This window comes from Cebidichthys violaceus, unplaced genomic scaffold (assembly GCF_023349555.1).
Source record: "Cebidichthys violaceus isolate CVI_PGR_0920_01 unplaced genomic scaffold, fCebVio1.0.p SCAF_13, whole genome shotgun sequence".
Lineage (NCBI taxonomy): Eukaryota > Metazoa > Chordata > Actinopteri > Perciformes > Stichaeidae > Cebidichthys > Cebidichthys violaceus.
In genome coordinates, this window is record NW_027176296.1 from 2,525,183 (window position 1) to 2,546,398 (window position 21,216).

Here is a 21,216-nt window from a genome sequence, read left to right on the forward strand (position 1 = left end):
AAAAAAGGAGTGAAAAATTGAACTGCGCAGCCGCACAGATGGGGAGGAGCTGAGTCCTCAAGAATCAGATTGCTCCACTCCCCCTTCACTGCTACAAAGGAACAATGTTGCCCCGTGCACGATAGCTACATACTACTACTACTACATTGTGTTTTTAAAAGCATTTCAAGAAAGACAGGAGCAAATACTTGGATTCTAAAATGATTTATTAGTGACATACTTCAACACGGTAAAACATCAAGAGAAGTAATGAGCATGAAAAACAGGAGAAAATAAAAGAAGTGTGCATTTTCTAACTATTGTAGCATCGTCATGTTGCCACTGAAAGGTGCGGTAAAGGATCTCCTTCCTATTCTCTAACGGATGAGTTGCCCCCTAAGAGGCTTTGCCTGCAAGTTTCCACCTTTGTAGCCACTGTTGAAAAGTCAGTCCTCCTTTACTGACATCAGGCAGCACATGCTGGGCTGGCCGATCCCACCTGAATGTATGAACAAAACAGACAAAGTTAACCAGCAAACCAGACCCTTAACTCTTGACAGAAGGTATTGATCCAAAATAACAAATGACGTATTTATCAGATAACAATTTTGAAGTTAAACACAATTATCTACACCACTTCTTTGGAAAGCAAAATCAAAGTTAATCATCATCCATTGCATTGGAAAAGAGTTCTTTGAAAACAAATGGATGTAAATGATAAGGCAGTACTAGTGATTCACTTTTCACGTTCACTTTCATTTTCTCTTGCAGGTGCATTCCACATTGGAGCTGTGAAACAGGGGCTCACCCCCAGACCTCAGCAATTAAGCTGGTTTGTAAACAGTGTACTACGAAAACAGACCCAGATTGAAAAATAATTCTCCTTTTCACACATCTTGAAAGGTAACTACACACAAAAAAAATGCTAAACGTGTTGCATCTATTGTTTTACGATGGGTTATCTACTTTGGAAATGTGCCTCACCAGTAAGCGATGGCAGTTTTGACTTGGACCCCGTAAGAAAGGCCTTGGGAGCAACGTTGATTAAGGCATCTGACTCTCTGTACAAGAGCCTCCAGAAGCTTCTGATCCTCTTCCAGGACTCTGGACAGCAGAGCTAAGAGCCACAGAGTAGACAAATGTATCATCATTCTGAAAACTTTTATTTTTTTTTTTGCTTAGCAAACATAAATTCTTCATGGTATACAATATGTGTACAAACAGCCAAAAACAGCACTTCTTATTGTGTATTTTAAGCATGATAACATCTTCACTCTTGTTGAGTTCCCCTGATTACCTTTTTGATCGGCTGCATGCAGCAACTCTGTTTCCTTCTGAATTTTCCTCAAAGTAGCAGAGTGGAGTTGCAGTGACTGACAGAGAAAACGTAACTCAAGCTGCTGGGAGCGCGCCTGGGAACACAATTCCTCTGGAGCCTGTGTAAGAAGAAGGAGAACATTTGGTTTGTGTCAAAGAGAAAGGGGGCAAATGAGAAGAAATTCCATGAAATTAACTTGCATCTACATAAAAGCAAAAGAAAACATCTCCACAGTGAGCGTTTGTAAGACCAGCAGATATCCTGAAAACAATTCACAACAGCCTATAAAGTACAAGGCTGTTGATGTTGTGCAGTAAAACAGATTTTTATGGATAATATCAATATTTGCTACGGGTCAAGCAGTGGCGCTGACAGTCAGCTCCCTCTTCAAAACCACTGTCGGCATGTGACGTTTAAGGAGCTGTGTGAACTTCAGGAGCTGCTCGCACAACTTTTAGAGAAATGCAGCGAGTGTCTGCAGGCAAGCTTCACAAGCAAAGTTACGCATCAATGGTCTGCCACTTTGAAAACATAATTTTATGGTCTTTTGTTCAGTAATTCAACACTTTTGAAATGCATGTTGATAATCATCTATTTCATTATATTTATCACATTTTCTACCATTTAAAAAAGATAAATACTTTTCTCCTGCATAGTTCCACAGGTTTAACAATTACATGATTATAGCTGATATAAATATAGCTTATATATTACTGAATGGCCTTTGAATAAAATTATCATATAGTGGTCTATTAATGTGGGATTTTCAAAGGCTGATGCTGAGATTTAGAGAGCGGGACTGAGAATGGCCGATATTTAATGACATGTTTTTTTGCATCTGATAAAACAATTTAATAAATTTAACAAAATATTTAATATTTATTTAACACTCCTATTGTCTGCATTGTCATTGTTGTAGATCTGCAGTGCACCTATTTTAAACAAAAAATGTATCAACTAAATAAATGTCTACAGGTAACCCAAAACTAAACTTTGTAAAAAAAAATAATAATAAAAAAAAAATAATAGTTTGTGCTCTTTTCAGCAGAAAGCAGCATCTCCTTGTTTTTGAGAGAGAACAGCTATTTGTAAACTTGTATAAATAAAAAATAAATAACCACTGTTAGTTTAGTGACCTTCCCCAGTGTTGGTTAACCTCTTTCTACAGCAGCCACACTGACAAAGGCTGCCTGCAGATGTGTGTCTGCTGATATTTTTAATTGGCCTTGTGAGCGCAGGCACTGTCCGATGCCGATTACCTCAAAACGACATTAATTGGCCTGATAAATTGGCCGACTGATCAACCATCAAACTGACTTAACAGCTAAGTTGTCACAAGCACATATAGTGTTGCTCTGGGCAAGAAGACATATAAGGAGTTCTCATTGTTGTTACAACACACTGTTGCATTATCTGCCCGGACTCACCCTGTAGAGTGGGAATGCCAGGTTCTGACACAAGCTGCTAAAGGTCGGGGACTGCAAGCGATGGATGGACAACCACGATGCGGGGATCCTTTGCATTCTGAAACAAAAGAAGACATGTGGAATGACTGGGGTTTACCCCTTCAGGTGTCAGGCTACTTGTACTTACCCATCAACAGATCTACAGTCCAAAGCAAGAAGCGAAATCGTTCCCAACTGTCTGGCCTCCTTGGAAATGGAGTTTCTTTGACTACTGGCTGCAGTGGTGACCACTTCAAACTGTGGCACCAGTTTGCCCCGGACAAATTCCTGCAACTGCAACATGGCAGAGGGATAGATGAGAGGATTAGGGATTTTTTTTTTTAGCTTAAAGAGGCCAAAACATTTCTTTCACCACATAATTAAGCAAATCGTATAATAATCTTTCTACTTCAGTGTCAAAGATGGAGCACATTCACACCTCTGTGTGCAGACGAATCAGCGCCGTCTTGGCTGTGGAGTTCCCCTTAATCAGACCTCGGATATGCTCCTGTCTGAGAACCTGGAGAGATAAGACAACAGAACATGTTTAATGATGTATGTTGAAGAAACACTGACGCCTCTGCGCACTAAATTCACTAAAAGTTTGGCAAATCAAGATGTTTATCTAAAGTTAACATCACACATCCTCTAGACCACAATTTCCTCAATACTAATATGTTTTGAAATTAGTACATGTGCTTGATCCAGGAGTAACACTGGCAATTAAGGTTATGAGAGGTCTCATATTGTCAATTCACTCTCACCACTTGTTGTCTAAAGTCAAGGATGCTCTGCCACTGGCTGTGGAGGTTCCTAAGCGCCTCCTGTCGGCTTCTGGCATGCTGGTCAAGTTGGATACAGCGCTCTCTGATTTGATCCCTGGCTGCTGCCTGCATCACACACTGAAGTTCCACATCTAGAGCCGACCTGACAGAAACAAGAAGACAACACAATAAATGCATTACATTTTTTTTTCTTCATTTGCCCAGATCCAATCAGTCTCTAATTTAATGCAAAATGTCTGACTTCCTGTTGTTTTTTTGGTATATCTCTAGAGTCTTTTGTGCATCTCCACATGTGACACCTGTCTACAAATTTTCCTACATGTACATGTAGGTTAAACCGCAATGAGGGGTTACATTTTTCTAACCTTGAAGGGGAAAATACACTCTTTACCACGTGTGGGAACCTCATCATCAACTCTACAGTGAGTCTGCTTACAGTGCCAAGGTGTCGTTGTGGAGCTCATCCGCAATGCCAGACACCTCCTGCTCAGCCTTCTTCTTGCGGGTCTGCAGCTGGTTTTGGAGCTGCTGGACTCTGGAGCGAGTCTGGGCCAGTTCCACCAAACTCTGCTCCACCTCTTCCCAAGCATCCTGCAAACAAAAACAACCGTGTAATTCCACAAATAAAAACGTTGTAATCACAAATGCCAGGAAACACAAGAACATGTTTTCTTTGTTACTGTGAACTCCCTGAATATCACATTACAGTGTCTATGTGTGTTTGTGTTTAGCACCTCTAGGAGGGTCTTAACCGATGGCAATTCATTGTCCTCTTCTGCTGACATGTCCAGTAGGTGATTGCTTTCATAGCGGAACCTGCAATTAAAATGCTTCATAAAACTTTGGGGGTTTTATAGTCATAAAGGAAAAGAGAATGTTATAACAACGTAGAAGTTTACCGTAGAGCTGTCACATCCTGTGTCACATCCAGAGAGGCTAGTTTCTCCTCTAGTTCCTTCTGCTCTCTGGAAGCTAAATACTCCAAAGCGGAGAGGACATGGTTTGGAGGATAACCGCCCAACATGCTCTGATGACAGGACAAGCAACAAGTTGTTAATTCAGGGTGAAAATTTACCGAATACAAGTACCAAAATATTTTGTGAAATTGAATAAAAATACAGAAACCTCCACAGCACTCAGCCAATACTGAAACACAGCAGTCCTTTGTTCACGAGTCATACTGAGAGAAAACAAAGAGATAAGAGATGAATTCAAGAAGGAAAAAGTTGACAATATTCTAAAAAAAGAAGAAGACTGTTCTAATACTGGATTTCTTAAATACTGTATCCACGGTTGTTCTTACTGTTTGGCTGCAGAGTGCGCCGTTTTCAGTTCACTCTCCTGTAAAGACTGATAGAAGTGGACCCTGTCGTCACACAGCTCTCTTACGTCACGCTAACAGGAAAAATAAAAGAAATGGGATGATTTCCTTCAGTCAGCAGCTGATAAATAACAGGCATCTTGGTCTACATCAGTCATATTTATGTAAATATTTGCTGATCAACTGGTATGACGTCTTCAAAAATATTGAAATTTCAACTGTTTTTTTTGTCAAACCACTGTGCATCTCCACCAGCTCTAGTACTACGAGATACTTAATGAAATGGCCAGCAGTAATCCATAGCCGTTTCCCTAATAAGTTTAAGAATTTTGTGTCCAAAATCACCCCCTCATTCATTGCTTCCTATATGATTCTGTATACACTGAGTAGGTTACTCTATCTATAGTGAGCTAGAAATTGAGATTCCATACACTCACGACTCCTCATCATTCACAGTTGTACATCTGCGGAGCATCGCATCGTGTAGCTGTTAGCAGAAAGTAGTGTACATTATCACTCCTTCCATGGTGGGAGTTTTTGAGAGCACTATATAGATACATTTTACACAATTTGGACATTGAAATAAAATCAGGGATGGTGAATATAGTGCATTACATAGTACATAGGGTTTAATTTCAGACACAACCACCATAGCATTTTTGTCAGCTAACTATTCACTCTTTATTTTTCTGACTGAAACATGTACTAATGGCTAGTATATAAGTACACCAATGCTGCATATGCAAGATAAAGTGCACCCAACTCATCCCTACCCAGTAAAACACAGACAATAATTAGGCAGCTCTTACCAGGACCTGTGCCTCCGCTGCGACTTGAGAGTCAAAGTTGTCACCATCCCTGCTGCTGGGGGGCTTATGATCAAACAGCACCTCAATCTCTGCTTTCCTGCAAAACACAATACAGTTCTCACTTAACATAGGTGTGTAAATGATCTCACTTCATTAATTTTCATTTGACTTCAACTTTCTGCCTTACCTGGTTATTTGCTCCATGGCCTGGCAGTGTCCAGTGATCTTTTGCGTGTCTCCAGAGAGCACCGTGTGGCTTAAGATGCAGCGCTGCCTGAAGGCCTGCAAGAGCAGCTCTCTGCGCTGACTGTCCTCCACCTGGGCCCAGGTACGGCTTATGGACTGCTCTGTTGGTAAATAGTAGATAACACTGGTGTAGGAGATCACTTTGAATATTGTTGAACTATGCAAGCTAAGCAAACAGCAGCAATGAGCAGGCTTAAGAGTAATGTGGTTTGATCAGACACCCAGACCTTACTCCGTGTGACAAACTAACCTTGTGTAGCCAACTGTTCCTCCGTTCCAACTATCTGAGAGTCCAAGTGACTGATCTCTGCTCTCAGCTGCTCTATCTTCCTCTGAAGCTCTCTCTGCTTAACAGCCTCACTCTGGCCCTCAGCCTGCTTCAACTGAGCATGCAAAAACACCAGCAGATAAGAGAACCCCAACACATTTTAGTTTACCGTTGGCTGTCATCATCACCAGTGTGATCACCCAAGAATAATCAAGTACTACATCAAGCAGGTATATCATGAAATATAAGTGAAACACAAGGAGGGGAAAATAAGTCTTAGTCTACCTCTTTGTCTTGAAGAACTTTGTACCTTTAAGATCATAGTGTCAAGGAAATTGCTGAATAAATGCTAAACGCAGTGTCCATGGTGGATGAGGGAATTCAGAGTACACCGTATACACATACAAACAGCAATACGTATTGAGCAAGAGACAGACTATCTTCTGTCAAAGTGACCTCTCACTGACATCTACAAGAGCAACTACATGACCAAAATATACACATGAAGTTGCCATGGCCACTGTAAAGTGTGTTTAAAATCCACTATCAGGGCAGGAAAGGATACCACTGGAGATTGCCACGCATGATCCGCACGTTCCTGGAAAAACAGAGAAACCGTCAGGCAGCTGTAATACATGATCTATGCCATAACATGGTCAGAGGGTGAGATTGCAGTATATTTTAGAGATGAAGCAATTTGAAGCCATGATGTTCTTACTAATAAACTAACCTCTGTTGAAAAACGTGTTGGATGACATATTTCCATATTGACTTTCCTGTCCCGATACAGAGCCTATAAAACAAATGATCAGCTTTTGTTCAAAGCTGCATTAAGCATCAACTGTGAGGACCTCTAACAACACGGTTAAGCATTAACAGTGATAGTAAAGACCAGCGGATACCCACGTTTTAAAGTAGCCGTCATTCGGAAGACTGTCCGGGGGCAGATTGAACTCCTCCGTCGCCCAACGTTTTAATTCCCATACAAGGTTTTTGTCCGCCATCCTGACAGGCCACAGAAAGTAAACAACTCGTAGCGAGCTCAGTAAGCTAGCTAGCACCACCAACAGGCTACTGTTCGTGTCAGCTAGCGTAGTTAACGTGAGTCGTTGACCACATTTAGCTCATTTGAGTCCTTGAACTTACCCTGCTCGTATGGAAGATGCAGCTTTACTTTATTAACGTTATGCAGAAGTTACTTAGTAATGGCGATATGTTTTTATCCAACATATACAAACTTTCAACTTCCCGCCCGTTCACAGTACTTCCGGTTATCATATCCGTTGAGACAGCGACAGCGCCCCTGCTGGTTGTAGTCGGTAGTTTTCATGATTACACAGTATTGTGGATGCAGTTTCATTAATACATCCAAATAATGAGGGAAAAAAAATACAATGTATATACAAATCATGACAAATACATAATGAGTTAGTTGATTCAATTTTCTTTATTATTGTATTTATTTTTTACAGATTAGTTGTACTGGTTATATCGCTGATGATCACTTGTGTTCCTATGTGTGTGTTTGTGGATGTGTGTGTGTGTGTGTGTGTGTGTGTGTGTGTGTGTGTGTGTGTTCCATTGGTATAAACACCGGCACATGAAAAGCAGGAAATCGACCACATAATCAGGAAACAGCCAATTAATCTGCATGACATAGGTTTTAATTGTGAAATAAAAATGCAAGCATGTTAAATGTTGCAAAATCAACACTAAAAAGGAAAATCTTGCGAATCCAATCCAACGTATTTTGTTATATGGATGAGATATATAAACAATCGTGCTTTTTGAATTGTAATTTTAAGATGCAGCATAACAAAATCTAATCTAATCTATTTGGTATATTTGTAAAGGCAAAAAAAGAAATATACACCAGTTCTTCAGTTCCATCATCTTTTATTTCTTCCTGTACTAAAAAGAATGAAGTAGTACATGTCTAGATTAGATAAGACTTTCGGTCCACAGGAGCAAAACTGCATTATATCAGCCAACCACTCTCAACCTTAGTACTCCAAGGATCACAGTAAACATGGTGCACATACTGTAAAGGCCATAGTAGGTGATTATGTTAAGGGTTTTATGTTGTATGTTTGTCATTATATGTAATGGCATGTTCCCCCCATTGTAGCTCACTGCAATGGCTTTCACTGCAGCGTTAAATAAATAAGACCTGAGTTTAACAAAAACTAAAAATGCTCTCTGCACATTTCAGATTCCACAACACAAAATATTTGAAGTAATGCCAATATATTCTTGTAATGAATACAAAAAATTTAACTAAACCCACTTATACATTTTTGTATAAAAATGACTACATTCATAATGAGAGCACAAAAGTAAAAAACAATTGCCCAAAAAAAAAAGTGCTCAGTTGCTCTGCTTGACGTTTCCTCTGTGAAAAAATGTCACAAGGTGCTTGTTTTAGAGTTTTAATTTGATTTAAGTTACCGTATCCTGGTAAAGAGATTTAAAACTGATACAGATTCCTGAAAGAAAAGATAAAGAAACTTGGTTAATTATTTTGCAGGTGGGGGCGGGGGGGTCTGTGATAACATGACAGAATGCTGTTCCCAAAAGGTGCTTTCTCACCTTAGTTGACCGTGTTTTACTGAATACATTCCAGAAGCGTAGAGTCTCATCTCCAGCTCCTGTCACAATGGCCTCACCATCCGGGGACATTGCCTAATATTAAAAAAAATAAAATAATAATAATAATAATAATTCACCAGCTTTTCAATTAATATGACCAACAGCAAGATCACATTCTCATCAGACAGAGCACAGAAACTGACCAGGTAGAGCACTCTGTACGAGTGTCCTGTGAGTTTGGCAACCTGAGTGAGAGCTGGATATTTCCACACCAAGATCTGGTTCTGAGAGTAGCCATGGGTGCTCACCTGGAAAAAAGAGGCAATGTTATATTATGCAGTGATGGTCTTGTTATTTGACAGTTGCACTGATCTCAACAATGAATATTTTTAATTGTGTGCCAAAGATACAAAAATACAGAAAAAGGCAACACTTCTTCAAGTGGAAACAGGTATAAAAAATGGAAACAGTGTAAGCCTATGCTCTGCTTTACAACAGGTTTATTTAAAAAATCGTTAATTGAGGACACAGTACCCAGGCCTGAAGCTCACACGAACTTCACTACATTTTTGTTTTAATTTGTTGTCTTCTCGAATTGTTTTGTTGCTGCTGTTGACATTCCTCCTGATGCACATTCAAACAATGCACTACAAGAAGGCACTAACGTTTTTGTTTTGCCATGTATTGTCTTGACGCTTAAAATAGGCCATGTATCATCTGATTGTCAATGCAAGTGGGACCCTCATGACAATTGTATGGCAACATTTTTTGCACAGCGTGTATCTGGAGTCACTTACCAGCTCATTAGCATGTTTGGACCAGGCCAGGTTGCAGACCTGAGAGCCGGTGTCCATACACTGCAGCGGCTGGGAGGTCAGGGTGTTCCAAAATCGGATGCAGCGGTCAGCAGTCCCGCCCCCAGAGGCCAGCAGGCCGTGTTGGTGGGGGGACCAGGCAATGGCTTTCACTGCAGCCAGGTGATCCATGTATGTTTGCACTGGGCTCAGCGAGGAGTGGTTCCAAACCAGCAGCTGAGATGACGAATAACAACCACGTCAATAAACGCAATGAGTAAATGCACAAAGATAGGAGACATGTTTAGTAAGAATAACAACTGTACCTTGTTGTCATTGCCACCAGAAGCAAGAAGCTGATGGTCAGTGCTCCACTTTAAGCCACACACTTCCTGTCTGTGTCCCTGCAGCCGTCTCTCTGACTGGAGTGGAGGGGTCCGCACATCTCTTTGAAGAATCATACGATCACGGCTTCCTGAAGACAACTGGTCTGCATTCCACGCCAACGCTCCTGCAAACAGATTACATTTTAAGTTTGCTTTGTCACACTCAATATTTGTCTAAAATGTCAAAGGACACAATTATCAAGAATGTCAAGCATTATTTCAATTTTCAGTTCATTTGATTTGATTGTGACTTGCGCATTCCTGTTACGGCACTTTGTAAGCCATGTTCAGAGTTTAATCACTGCCAGCATGTTCTTACCAACTCTAGCTGTGTGTCCTTCCAGGGCAAAGAGTTTCTTCCCTGCACCAGCGTCCCAGATCTGAACATAGCCTTTGTGAGTCCCCACTGCCACCAGGTTACCCTAAAAACATGAAGAATCCTTTCATTTAAAGAAAAACTAACTGTACCATAACATTACCGTGATAGTTTCCTTAAGGCAGTGAGCTGTGTGTACTTACCCTTTCGGACCACCCAACTGACGTGACTGAGTCTCCCTCCACTGATAAATCACACAACCTTGTGACCTGAGGAAAAGACAATTCAACAAGCGATTCACTGTGGTGTAACATAGTGATGAATGCTGCCAAGAAACAAAAACATTGCCACATGTATATATATATATACACACAGTTAAGCAAACAGTTAAAATTCTTGTTTTAAAATCTGTTGTTTAAACACACTACAGTACCTGGCTGGTACAGGCACTCCACAGGTAAACGCATGTACCCAGCCCGACACTGAGCACATTGAGAGACGACCAGTCCACCAGGTTGAGGTAAAAGTCATCCTGCAGCTCTGGAGCATCCAGGACTTTAAAAGGGATTTTTGAGATCTTGCGAGTTGGCTTTCTTGGTGAACGTAGCAATTTCTGACTGCGACAGGAAAAGTTGGACATTGTGAAACCCTGAAGTCAAAATGCACCATGTCTTTGCTTGTAGTAAACAACATACGACAACAAATGAAAAAGTATTTTTACCTTTTGTTGCTGACAGGTGATAGAGAGTAGGGGGAGATGTTGGTGCCATCGTCTGGTGATGGCCTCTTGGTATTGAGCGAATACTGCAAAGTACACAAGCAGAAACCATCATATTCCATAAAACACTGTAAAAAAAACAACTTTACACAGACTGAATAGTGGGATACTACTCTTAATATCGTTCTTCCCCCCATTCAAGTTTCAGAGAGCACATTGTATGTGTGTCTGTTCTGATGATGGTATGATGGGCTACATCCTGTAACTCAATACATAACGAGTATGAGATGAAATGTTCATACAGTGAAGAGACTTCTCTCTTCTGGGGTTGATGGCTGTAGACGCCTGTCCTCTGTCTGAGGGTCCTGGATCTTTTCGATTCCTGCTCCCAGCAGCTCATTCTTCAGCAGAGCAGAGTAGGCCTGCCCGTCTGCTGCATGAACACAAATGTATTTTAGAACAAAAGCACAAAACTACAATCCTGGGTGCACATGAGCAAGTAACAGACATAATAAAATAAGCTTTACAACATGTATTCACCTTTAAGGTTATCAGTGGAGGCATCTTTTGTTTTTCTGTTCTGACTTGGTGACTTCTCATTTTCCTTAAAATCACAAAGATACTGACATTATTTTGACATTCAAACAGTGGTTGTTCAATCTCAGACAGAACATTCATACAGTAATCAACTTTACCTTAACACCTTTAGACTTCTGTCAAGTATGTATATTTCTATTATCTTGCAAAAGCATAAACACACTTCTCCACAAATGTACCCACAAACTGTTCATACATTGATCCGGTGGAAGTTGATACTCCAGTTTGCCCCCGCTCTGGTTGGAATGAATCTGTCTCCAAGCTTACTGGGTGAAGATAACGGGGAGCCGGTGGGCGTCCGACTCAGTGTCCGTTTCTGCATAATTGACACATTATTTTAAATATATATATATATATATATATATATATATATATATATATATATATATATATATATATATAATTATACTATCACTTGATAATACCACAAATCCAGTGTTGATGTAAAACATTCACATTATTAAAGAACACAGAAGGACTCACAACAGGGCTCAAGTTGTCATTCTGAATGTTGATTTGTCGGAGGAGGCGATGTTCATATTCTGGATCCATCTTAGCCTGAAGTCCTGATCCCACAGCCACAGGCTGGGAGGTTGGAGACCTGTCCAACAAGCACAACAATGATTCAAACAGTTATAATGAAATGCGTTTTGTATTGCTCGTCTTCTGGAGAGTAACAACAAATGCAAGGTTAGAAAGTTAGCCAAAATGTTATGCAAGTTAGCTAAGTTACTAGTATTCTGAAACTGCTGATTTAAACCCGTAAAACCAGATAATTAGCTAGGTTTTGAATTGTCATTCTGTCTGGCATGTTGTTAGAAAACAACATCTCACATAGATCCCAGCACTTTTCAAGATATCCTGATTATGTCATCTATTCAGTGTAATCATAAAACTCAGTTGATGCTAGATTTGATATAAGAACAGACGCGCTACCTTCCGTTTCAGCAGGACTAACTTTCAGGCAGTTCAAGGCAAAGAACTACATTTTTGAAAGCCTTGTTCATAGCTAAATGTCATCAATTGGGCTTCTTTATATTCACGTTTAAACAGAAAAGGGAGGAAAAAACACTAGGTAACGATAACAAGCACTAGCTAATGTAGCTAGTGGCTAACCACACCATATTTTTGCAATAGACAACATACATACAAAAGCAAAGCCAGTCCCTGAATATCACCACACGAACGCCAAACAGGACCAACAATGCACGGAAATATCAGACGAATAATCTAAGCGTTGTAATTCAAGCTATTCACTCTCAGATCTGTAGCGAGTGTAGTTCGGTTTATTTTAGGTACAAATTGCATTGCATTGTGGGAGTTTTGTCAACCCCGTGACGTATGACTTTCAAATCAAAACACGGAAATGCTTCATTTGTAAGTAGCCTAAATCAACTACGTCTGTAAAATATAGGAAATTATGTAGATCAAACTAAAAAACTGCATACAATGAATACAAGTGAATATACTGCATGTATGTTTATTTTTTAATTGGTTATTGTGTCGGTGAGTTTCTTGTCATGTCCAAGTACAAAACATAGAGGGCGTGCTAGTTCTTTTTCCGAACTCTCCAGCCCTTGCTTGCCTGGGTCCAGAACTTTGAAACCGCTCATCCCACCGAGTTAGGAAGAAAATGCAAGTGTAGTAAAAAAAAGTAGTAATATGTAATTGTCTCAAATGTTTTTATTGTGAAGCATTATTTTCAAAGATAACAAAACATACCATGCTTGTTTTCCATACAAACAAACACATACAAAATATTCAATTAATTAGAGAGATAATTACATCAAAGATAATATTATGTTGTATATATTATATACAACATAATATTATCTATTATTATAATATGACTTATTTTCTAACTTCAGTAACAAATATGCAGTGGTGAGATATAACTAACCTACATTTACATAGCCTCCTGTAATTAAGGACAATTTTGACATAATTGTATTTGATTCCATTTTATGCTTTCTACTTCTACTTCCACTACATTGAACTTTTCACTGCACTTTACTTGACACTTATAGTTACTGTTTTACATTAACAGCACATGCTATGCATATCATATGATACAGTACTATACTATAATACCTATGTCCACAATGACAAACTACTACATTGTATCAGTAGGGGACATGAAGTTGAGTACAGGGGTGTGGTGGACAGTTTTGTTGAGTGATGTGAATTGAACCATATGCAACTCAACATCACAAAGACTAAAGAGCTTGTGGTCGATTTTAGGAGGCAAAGGATCCCTCCAAAACCAGTCAGCATCAGCGGTGGACATTGTTGAGGATTACAAATACCTGGGCGTTCACATAGACAATAAGATGGACTGGACAAAAAACACTGAGGCTCTGTACTAAAAAAGGTCAGAGCCGCCTGTAATTTCCGAGGAGACTCAGATCTTTGCATCTGCAGAAGCAGGGTGAACTCAGCTCATGCTAGTAGACTTGATAAACTCATCAGGAAAGCTGGTTCTGTCCTGGGAGTCGAGCTGGAGTCTGTGTTGGAGGTTTCAGAGAGGAGGATGTTGAGGAAAATACTAGTATTCTGGACAATGCCTCTCATCCCCTGCACACCCCACTGAAGTCACTTCAGAGCACCTTCAGCCGTAGACTAGGACCACCGAGGTGAACCTCGGCACAGGAACGTCACAGGAAGTCTTTTCTGTGGCCATCAACTCCTCCCCCTTCTGCAGGAAGGAAAGCTGAACAACCTGACACTTACAACAATAATAACCACATGTGTAATATTACATTTCAATTTCATGTGTGATATTATCTTCATTAACCTATGTGAAATGTAACTTTCTACTACTTTTTCACTATCATTGACAATATCTCTCTCAATATCATGCTCAATATTACTTTTCTATTTTAGTTTCCATTAGGCACTGGTGGTTAGTATCACTTCTTATACACTTTATATTTTTACTCTTGTAAAAAACCTTTGTTGTTGTATTTTACTTTTTCTATTTTAGTTTAATTTTTTTACTTTATTTATTTACCTTACAGTATTTGCTATTGTGTTCTATTTTCCAATGATGTCAGTATTATTCTTTTCCACTTAATGATTGTTATTCTATTGTTCATATATTTTTATATCTTAATTATTGTTTTTTGCTATTCTTCTGACGTAATCTTAATGGAACTCTGGCACAAGAATTTCCTTCGGGATTAATAAAGTTCTATCGTATCTTATCTTATTAAAATGCTCAATGAAAAGAATAAAATTATATAACACTGTGAATGATTCCATTCTGCATTACTACATTTACTTTTGATACTTACATAACATACATAACATTTTGACTTCAGAACTTTTATTTGTAATGTAGTATTTTTAGATCAACGTATTTCTACTTTTACATACTGTAAGTGAAGGATCTGAGAACTTCTTCCACCACTGTTAATATTACAATACAATAAAATACTTTGTCAGACCATAATGTCTATTACTGAACATGTTTCATGTAGCTTAGTGTAATGCCTTGCTCAAGGACACTTCAATAAGGTGGATGCCTGCTGTCTGTGGGATTCATTGAACAGGAGTAGTTGGAGAGTTGAGCAGATTTGTCAATAATCTCTGTCAAACAAAGAACAGAGAAATCATGACAGTTCTGAGAAAAAAAATTGCAGATTCAGACTTGCGATGAAATATTTGTTAATCTAATCAGGTGTGAAGCCTGGTTTTGGTTCATGACAGGTCAGTTGTATTTTTAGATCTGATGGCTTGTGTGCCTTCCTGCTATTTCAGATTATACTGTAACAGGATTCTAAAGTCATAATGTGTGTGTTTACGTCTTTAACTTTGTTTACATGTTTAGCTCTCATCCAAAAACCCGACTGAATGTCCTCTTCTGTCACCACTCTGTTCTATTCAATAACATTGTCTCTGCGGTGCACTGCTAATGAGCATGTAGCTATGACAAAAGACTGAGCACTGTGTCTTTAATGCTGACAAGTGTAGTGATAATAATCACACACAGAGGGCCCCCTGTGAACTTCACTGTGTGTTTTCTGGTGAGTGAGCCTATAGAAATTTACCACATCAGACACACAACATAACTCTACAAGTGTGAAGGAAGCACCCCTCCTTCTCTCTCTCTGTCTGTCTATCTGTCGCTCTCTCACAGACACACCCACACAACACTGGCGCCAACAGGCAAATCCCCCCCCACACACACACACACAACCCCCACCCCTCCTAACTGACCTCTAATTATGTCATGCGAAAAAGCTGTGTCCCATTGAAAAGCTCTCTTAATCAAACCCAATTAATTCCGCTATTTTCTCTTATTGTCCCTTGCGAGGAACGCGTCTCTCCAATAAGACTGTTAACTCCAGCCGTGGCCCTTTCAGATCTACTAGGGTGCAGGAGCGAAATAATAGACTGTGCAATTAATCAATTAGTCATTATGGACTCAGCTGTTGCTAATGAACACAGTAACTGTGAGGTGAGTTAAGGCTTCCTCAAAATTACTAGTCTTCCTATTTGCAATTTAGTCATCAACTTTTATATCTGTGACCTTTACAGTAAGACCACGAAGGAAAACATGAACATGTGCAAATGCTAGAATGGATCAGCTTTATGCAGTCATATTGTTACTGATAATTCTGAAAAACATATGCTTTAAAATACAATTGCTCTGCTCCTATAATTACCAGGCTACCTGTATTTTCCTCACTTATTTGCAGAGTTGTTTTTAGCTTTTTGGTGCTGCTGTCTTTACAAGCAAACTGTAAGACAATTTCAAGTTTTTTTGAGTAAAAGAGAACAGAGCAACTTCCAAATACACTAACTAAAATCTTAGTTAGCTTACATTTGATTTACTTTGAAATTTTACATTTTTAATGTTGACCTAAAGCTGATCAAGTCATTGAATGTTGACCATTAAAACTACAAACCATTTGAATGAAGCTGTGTTTGTAGTGTTTTTTTTATTGCTGGTTGTTTCACTGCATAGCTCTAATAATTCATTATTCAGGTTGTGAAGCTATGCAAGGCAATTCATTTTCTCAAGTCAGGTCAAATCTATAAGTCAGGTCTCAGGTCTTCACTGACTAGCCAATGGACCCAGTCAAAAGCTGTGGGGATAGCTAAGTAAGTCGACATTGCATTTACAATATTTACCACATGAGTTCAAAGGTCAAGCATGAATCTCCATGCTGAAATCTTAAGTCCATTTTCTGTTAATCAAGTCCAATATTTCTGCCTCTATGTATTTGTTTGCTTTTACTTGCAGGTGATTACCGCATAAGGCTTTTATTGGTTATGTTTCATCGTTGTGTGATTGATGTTCAGATTTATTGTCCAGCACGGTCAGGAGGATTAAAGGCTGTGTTCCTGTGTCTTACCACCACAAGACTTGACATCAAGCAGCATGCAGACAGATTGATTTTCAATACAATCCAGATCAGATTAGGTTATGTTTTGGATGTAATGCTGTTACAAAATTGGTCCAAAAAGGACCATTGAGCTGAGAAAATGTTTATTTGACTGTTTGTAGTCTTTCGTAGATATTCTCACCTATTTTTCCTTGTGTTCTTGTAGGACTCTGTTTCCAAATCCTCAATAATTTCAGAAAATAGGTATATTTTTTGAGAATTCAGCACTTAGTAAATGGTAAGATAGAGAGTAACTTACAAAAGCAGCAGATAAAATCTGACTTAGCTCACATTTTAATACATTTGCAATTTTGCAGAGTAGAGAATACCTTTTCACCAGAACCTTTTTTTCTCCATTTTGATCTGTCGCTGCTCTTTTTCCCATGCTTTACTTTGAGCCACTCACTCCAACTAAACGCATGCCTACCCCGAGCCCCTGACTGTGGCTACAGCCCCGACCCGGCCCCAGCTGAGCAGTGCCAAGCTGTCCAGCAGTAAGTTAGTGTCTGTTCAGGCCCGGCCCAGCCCAGCTTGGCCTGGGTACTAATCCTCAGGCTGTCAGAGGACCCCGCTCTGAACTCATCCTGCAACACAGGAAAACGCTCTAATTGGGGGATTTTCTACATCATTAACTCTGATGAGCAGCCATCCCTCCCTCCCTCCTTCTCCTCTTCCTCTCCACTCTTACTCCTTCTGTCTCCCTCTTTCTCTCTCTCTCTCCCACACTTTTCTCCCTTAATCTCTTTCTTAATGTTTCTATTTTTCCTCTCTCCCACTCTGACTTCTTCACATTCTCTGTCTCTCCTTTTATCCTTCCAAGCATTTTTTTCTTTCTTTTTTCATCAATTCCGCATAATGTTTGTTCAACTCTTTGGGAACACCATAAGATGTGATCTGATCAACAAAAATTAACATGTGAAAGTAGTGCAAGTGCTATAAACCGTTCTAGTCTTACCTGTGAACTTGTTACACTAGTAAAAGTAATAAAATCCAATTTGTGTGATCCCTGAAAGTTTAGCTCAAACGTGAGTTTTCTTTTGTTTTTCTTTACAGATCAAGTTCAGTCACATGATTTACAACTGCCTTTACTTTTGCTCCCTACTAACAACTGGCCCCAGTTTGTGCTTCTCACATGTTACCATTACATTTGAATCACAGAGCCATCCCGTTTCCTGACAAAGAAATATCTAAAAACTCCAGAAGTTAATTCAACAAAACTTGCTGCTGTTCAGGATGTATTTCCAGAATCCTCAAAGACTCCTCAAAACATCTGGATGAAAAAATATACTGTCTGCTGCACAAGAAATACGATTTTGAACCTGTTTCCCAAATTGCAAAAAAATGTTCCTCATCCAGATAGCTCGAAATTACATCTGACCTTACCACACAGAAAATATATACACGTTCTTTTGAAGGAAAATATAAAATACTAGAAAAACAATAATAAACCGTTTTTTTTTGTGCAACAGACAGAATATTTTGTCATCCAGGTGGTTGCAAAATTCTTTGAGGAAATGCCTTCAGAACAGTGGTAAGTGTTGTTAAATGGCATTTGGAAAATCGGATGCTCAGCTCTGTGACTTGAGCATGGCTTAATAATTGATGAACCACTGTGTGTAATTCAGTATCTAATCAGTTCAGGACTTGTAAAAAAAACATTTCTCTGTTGCATCCACTGGCCTATCCATATGGCCCTGGTCCTGAGGTTTATCCAGGCCTCCATCTGTCCAAGAAAGTGATTCACACGCTGAGGAGGCCAGCTAGCATGGCGGCACCGGTCCCTCTGTGAACATGTGTTACAGCGGGTGAGCCTGCCGGTCTGCCTGGGGGCAATTAGGGAGTCGGGCCCTGCGGTCAGAGGCCCCCCTGGGAAGCGCTGATTGATTGGAGTCTCATCTTCCTAACAGGCTGGCACCCTGCCATCAAACCATGGAACAGCAGAGAGGATTGGGAGGGGTACAAAAGGGAGAAAGAGCTCTTATATGACAGAGAGAGACGGGGCACAAGTGTTAGAGGAAAAGAAAGAAAAATGTCTCTGCCTATGTATGTCAGATGATAACGATTATACTGTAGTAATCTTGGACTGCTCTTTAGACTTACCAGGGTAAAAAAATAATACTGTGACTGTGTGGGAATGAGTGCACAGGTCAACATGAAAGCACTGCAGTGAGAAAGTGGAGATAGATATTCTATCAAACTATATTTATTTTCAGTAGATCTTCATTCTTTCCAGAATATGGACATCAATGACCCCAGACAAAATCAAAAAGAAAGAAAACAATGAGATCACGAGGACAGATATAACTAGGACATACATGTAAGAAACAAAACAGCCATTCAAGAAAATAACCTAAACATTTCCACATTAAAAAAAACTAAAACTATCAAACTTCTAGTGCATTTTTGTCCATTATCTAACCTTTGGCTTATTCTTGGTCCACATTTACTGTATGTAGCATCCTAAAGAAGCTCTTAATGTGCAAGGTAATCCTCATTCCCTCTATAATGTGAGGTCCTGGCATTGTCCAATAAGGAGTCTAAACACATCACTAACCAACAGCATTAAAAAAAATGAATACCTGGGTTTTTCCCCTCTGTTAGTAGTACAACAATGGGTTTTTAAATGAAAACTCAAAAAATCACTTCCTGTTGTTGTTGATGCTGTTGTCAGTGTGAATGTATGACTTGCTGTCAGCACAACTTTTATATTTTTATATCATATTAAAATGAAATATCACAAACATATAATAGGTAGTTAGGGGGGGAAACGTGTCTCCTTTATACAAAAAAGGAACAGAAATACATATAAAAAAAACAAAAGGGAGTCTGAAATTGCACTTTAAGATGAAGGATTTTCTCTCGCTCTTGTTCCACAACAAAGTAAAAAAAATGTACCATATAACTTGTCTTGCTGTACATATTCAGTTATTTGAGATGCTACCTGCAGATGCAAAAATGTCTCATTCAAATCTATTTAGCTCTCCAGCTCATGTGAAACACATATCAAGACAATTAGAGCTTGACTCTGTAACAGATGGGAAAATACCAATATTGTGTCACTAATGACCATAGCAGCTACAATCCATATTCCTCCTCCTTTGATTGAGAAAGAAAAAAAACTTTCATGACAAAATGGTTACAAGGGCCTATTTAGTGCAGCCTGAGACTGTCTCCCCCCCTGCCTCTTTCAGACAAAGAGGATACACTTGGATCAATTGTGAAGAACAAAGACTAAACTATGTGGGGTGACGCATCACACAGGGCTCTTTCTGCTGCCCTGCACGTACACGCAGCCACCCAACACTGAGCTGCCAACAGGTCTTCTTCTCCAACAGCCACTCAAGCAAAAAGAGAGTTACACTGGTCTCTAGTTTTTCTTTCTTTCTTTTATACTTCTTTAAAGCATCTTAGCACAAATCAGAAACTGTGCAGGATTATTTTTGGTATATTTTCAGCCGTTGTCCACTTCAAAGGTGCCATCACATCTCTGACTCTAATAAACTTTCCCACCAAACAATTATCTTTTTTACAGCATAATTGGGAGATTCTCTTTTTCTTTTATATTGAAAACCACAACAATAGGCCCCACTGGTCCTTGGCTGTCATCTTCTTCCAGTCATACCAGGTTACCTAAGCTGTACACTCAAATATCTAAACTGGGTATCCAGTATAAACCAACTATAATAGGGAGATAAGCTTAAACACATCTTTTTATAAACCAAAAGATTAGTGAGACCTGCATTTAACAGACAAAGTCAGAGATGCTGCCTTGATTTTTAAAAGCTGCTCTCACATCAAACTGAGACTGGTCTTTCATCCACAAAGTACGCTGAGACTCTGATTAGCTGACCCATGAAAATGCTACAATTGGATTAATTAGTAAAAACACAAACTTGGTGAAAAAATAGGAAAAAGGAAAGAAGCTGAATGTAACAGTTGACAGGAATAACTGCAAAGTAATGAGAACAATAATAATACCCATATTTGAGTGATTTTCATGATATCTTAATTTCCTGTTTCCGGACAGCTGTCTTCTTAAAATATGAGGCATAAAGAAATATTTTGCCATTGCCTTCATATGTGTTCAAAGTGTTTGTGACCCCTGTTGTTCAGGAAAATGTTCAGGAATATGGATGGAAGTACGCATTTATCCATATAGAATTGTGGCTGTAAAGATACGATGGTTTGTTATAAAAATAAAAAAAGGTTGATCAGCAAAGACATTTTCTTTTAAAGCACCTAAGGCGACGCTAAA

At 39.3% G+C, this 21,216-nt stretch overlaps 2 protein-coding genes across 5 annotated transcripts; both read right to left on the reverse strand.

The window, feature by feature from the left end:
• Positions 1-200: 200 nt before the first annotated feature.
• Positions 201-7,420, reverse strand: haus5 (HAUS augmin-like complex, subunit 5). 2 transcript variants are annotated; one of them, XM_068707108.1, is made up of 20 exons: positions 7,318-7,420; positions 7,078-7,176; positions 6,902-6,964; positions 6,737-6,769; positions 6,457-6,481; positions 6,154-6,286; positions 5,845-6,004; positions 5,658-5,754; positions 4,831-4,922; positions 4,653-4,707; positions 4,427-4,554; positions 4,262-4,343; positions 3,964-4,118; positions 3,507-3,669; positions 3,182-3,262; positions 2,891-3,036; positions 2,725-2,821; positions 1,277-1,415; positions 964-1,096; positions 201-478 (listed from the first exon to the last, which is right to left on the reverse strand). In XM_068707108.1, exons 2-20 carry the CDS (start codon positions 7,173-7,175, stop codon positions 376-378), a joined length of 1,983 nt encoding a protein of 660 aa, XP_068563209.1. In that variant the 5' UTR covers position 7,176; positions 7,318-7,420; the 3' UTR covers positions 201-375. The 2 variants fall into 2 exon arrangements, with proteins under 2 accessions (XP_068563209.1, XP_068563210.1); XM_068707109.1 differs by having other exon boundaries at positions 7,078-7,420.
• A 586-nt stretch (positions 7,421-8,006) lies between these two features.
• Positions 8,007-12,871, reverse strand: LOC137870263 (fizzy-related protein homolog). Of its 3 annotated transcripts, none has more exons than XM_068707348.1 (14): positions 12,718-12,871; positions 12,055-12,172; positions 11,768-11,887; positions 11,515-11,578; positions 11,277-11,404; positions 10,978-11,060; positions 10,690-10,873; positions 10,460-10,525; positions 10,260-10,362; positions 9,881-10,065; positions 9,558-9,791; positions 8,964-9,068; positions 8,761-8,853; positions 8,007-8,657 (listed from the first exon to the last, which is right to left on the reverse strand). In XM_068707348.1, coding segments are annotated over exons 1-14 (1,527 nt in total). In that variant the 5' UTR covers positions 12,720-12,871; the 3' UTR covers positions 8,007-8,615. The 3 variants fall into 3 exon arrangements, with proteins under 3 accessions (XP_068563449.1, XP_068563447.1, XP_068563450.1); XM_068707346.1 differs by having other exon boundaries at positions 8,009-8,657; positions 11,277-11,407; XM_068707349.1 differs by having other exon boundaries at positions 8,010-8,657; positions 11,277-11,407; positions 12,722-12,871.
• Positions 12,872-21,216: the final 8,345 nt, after the last annotated feature.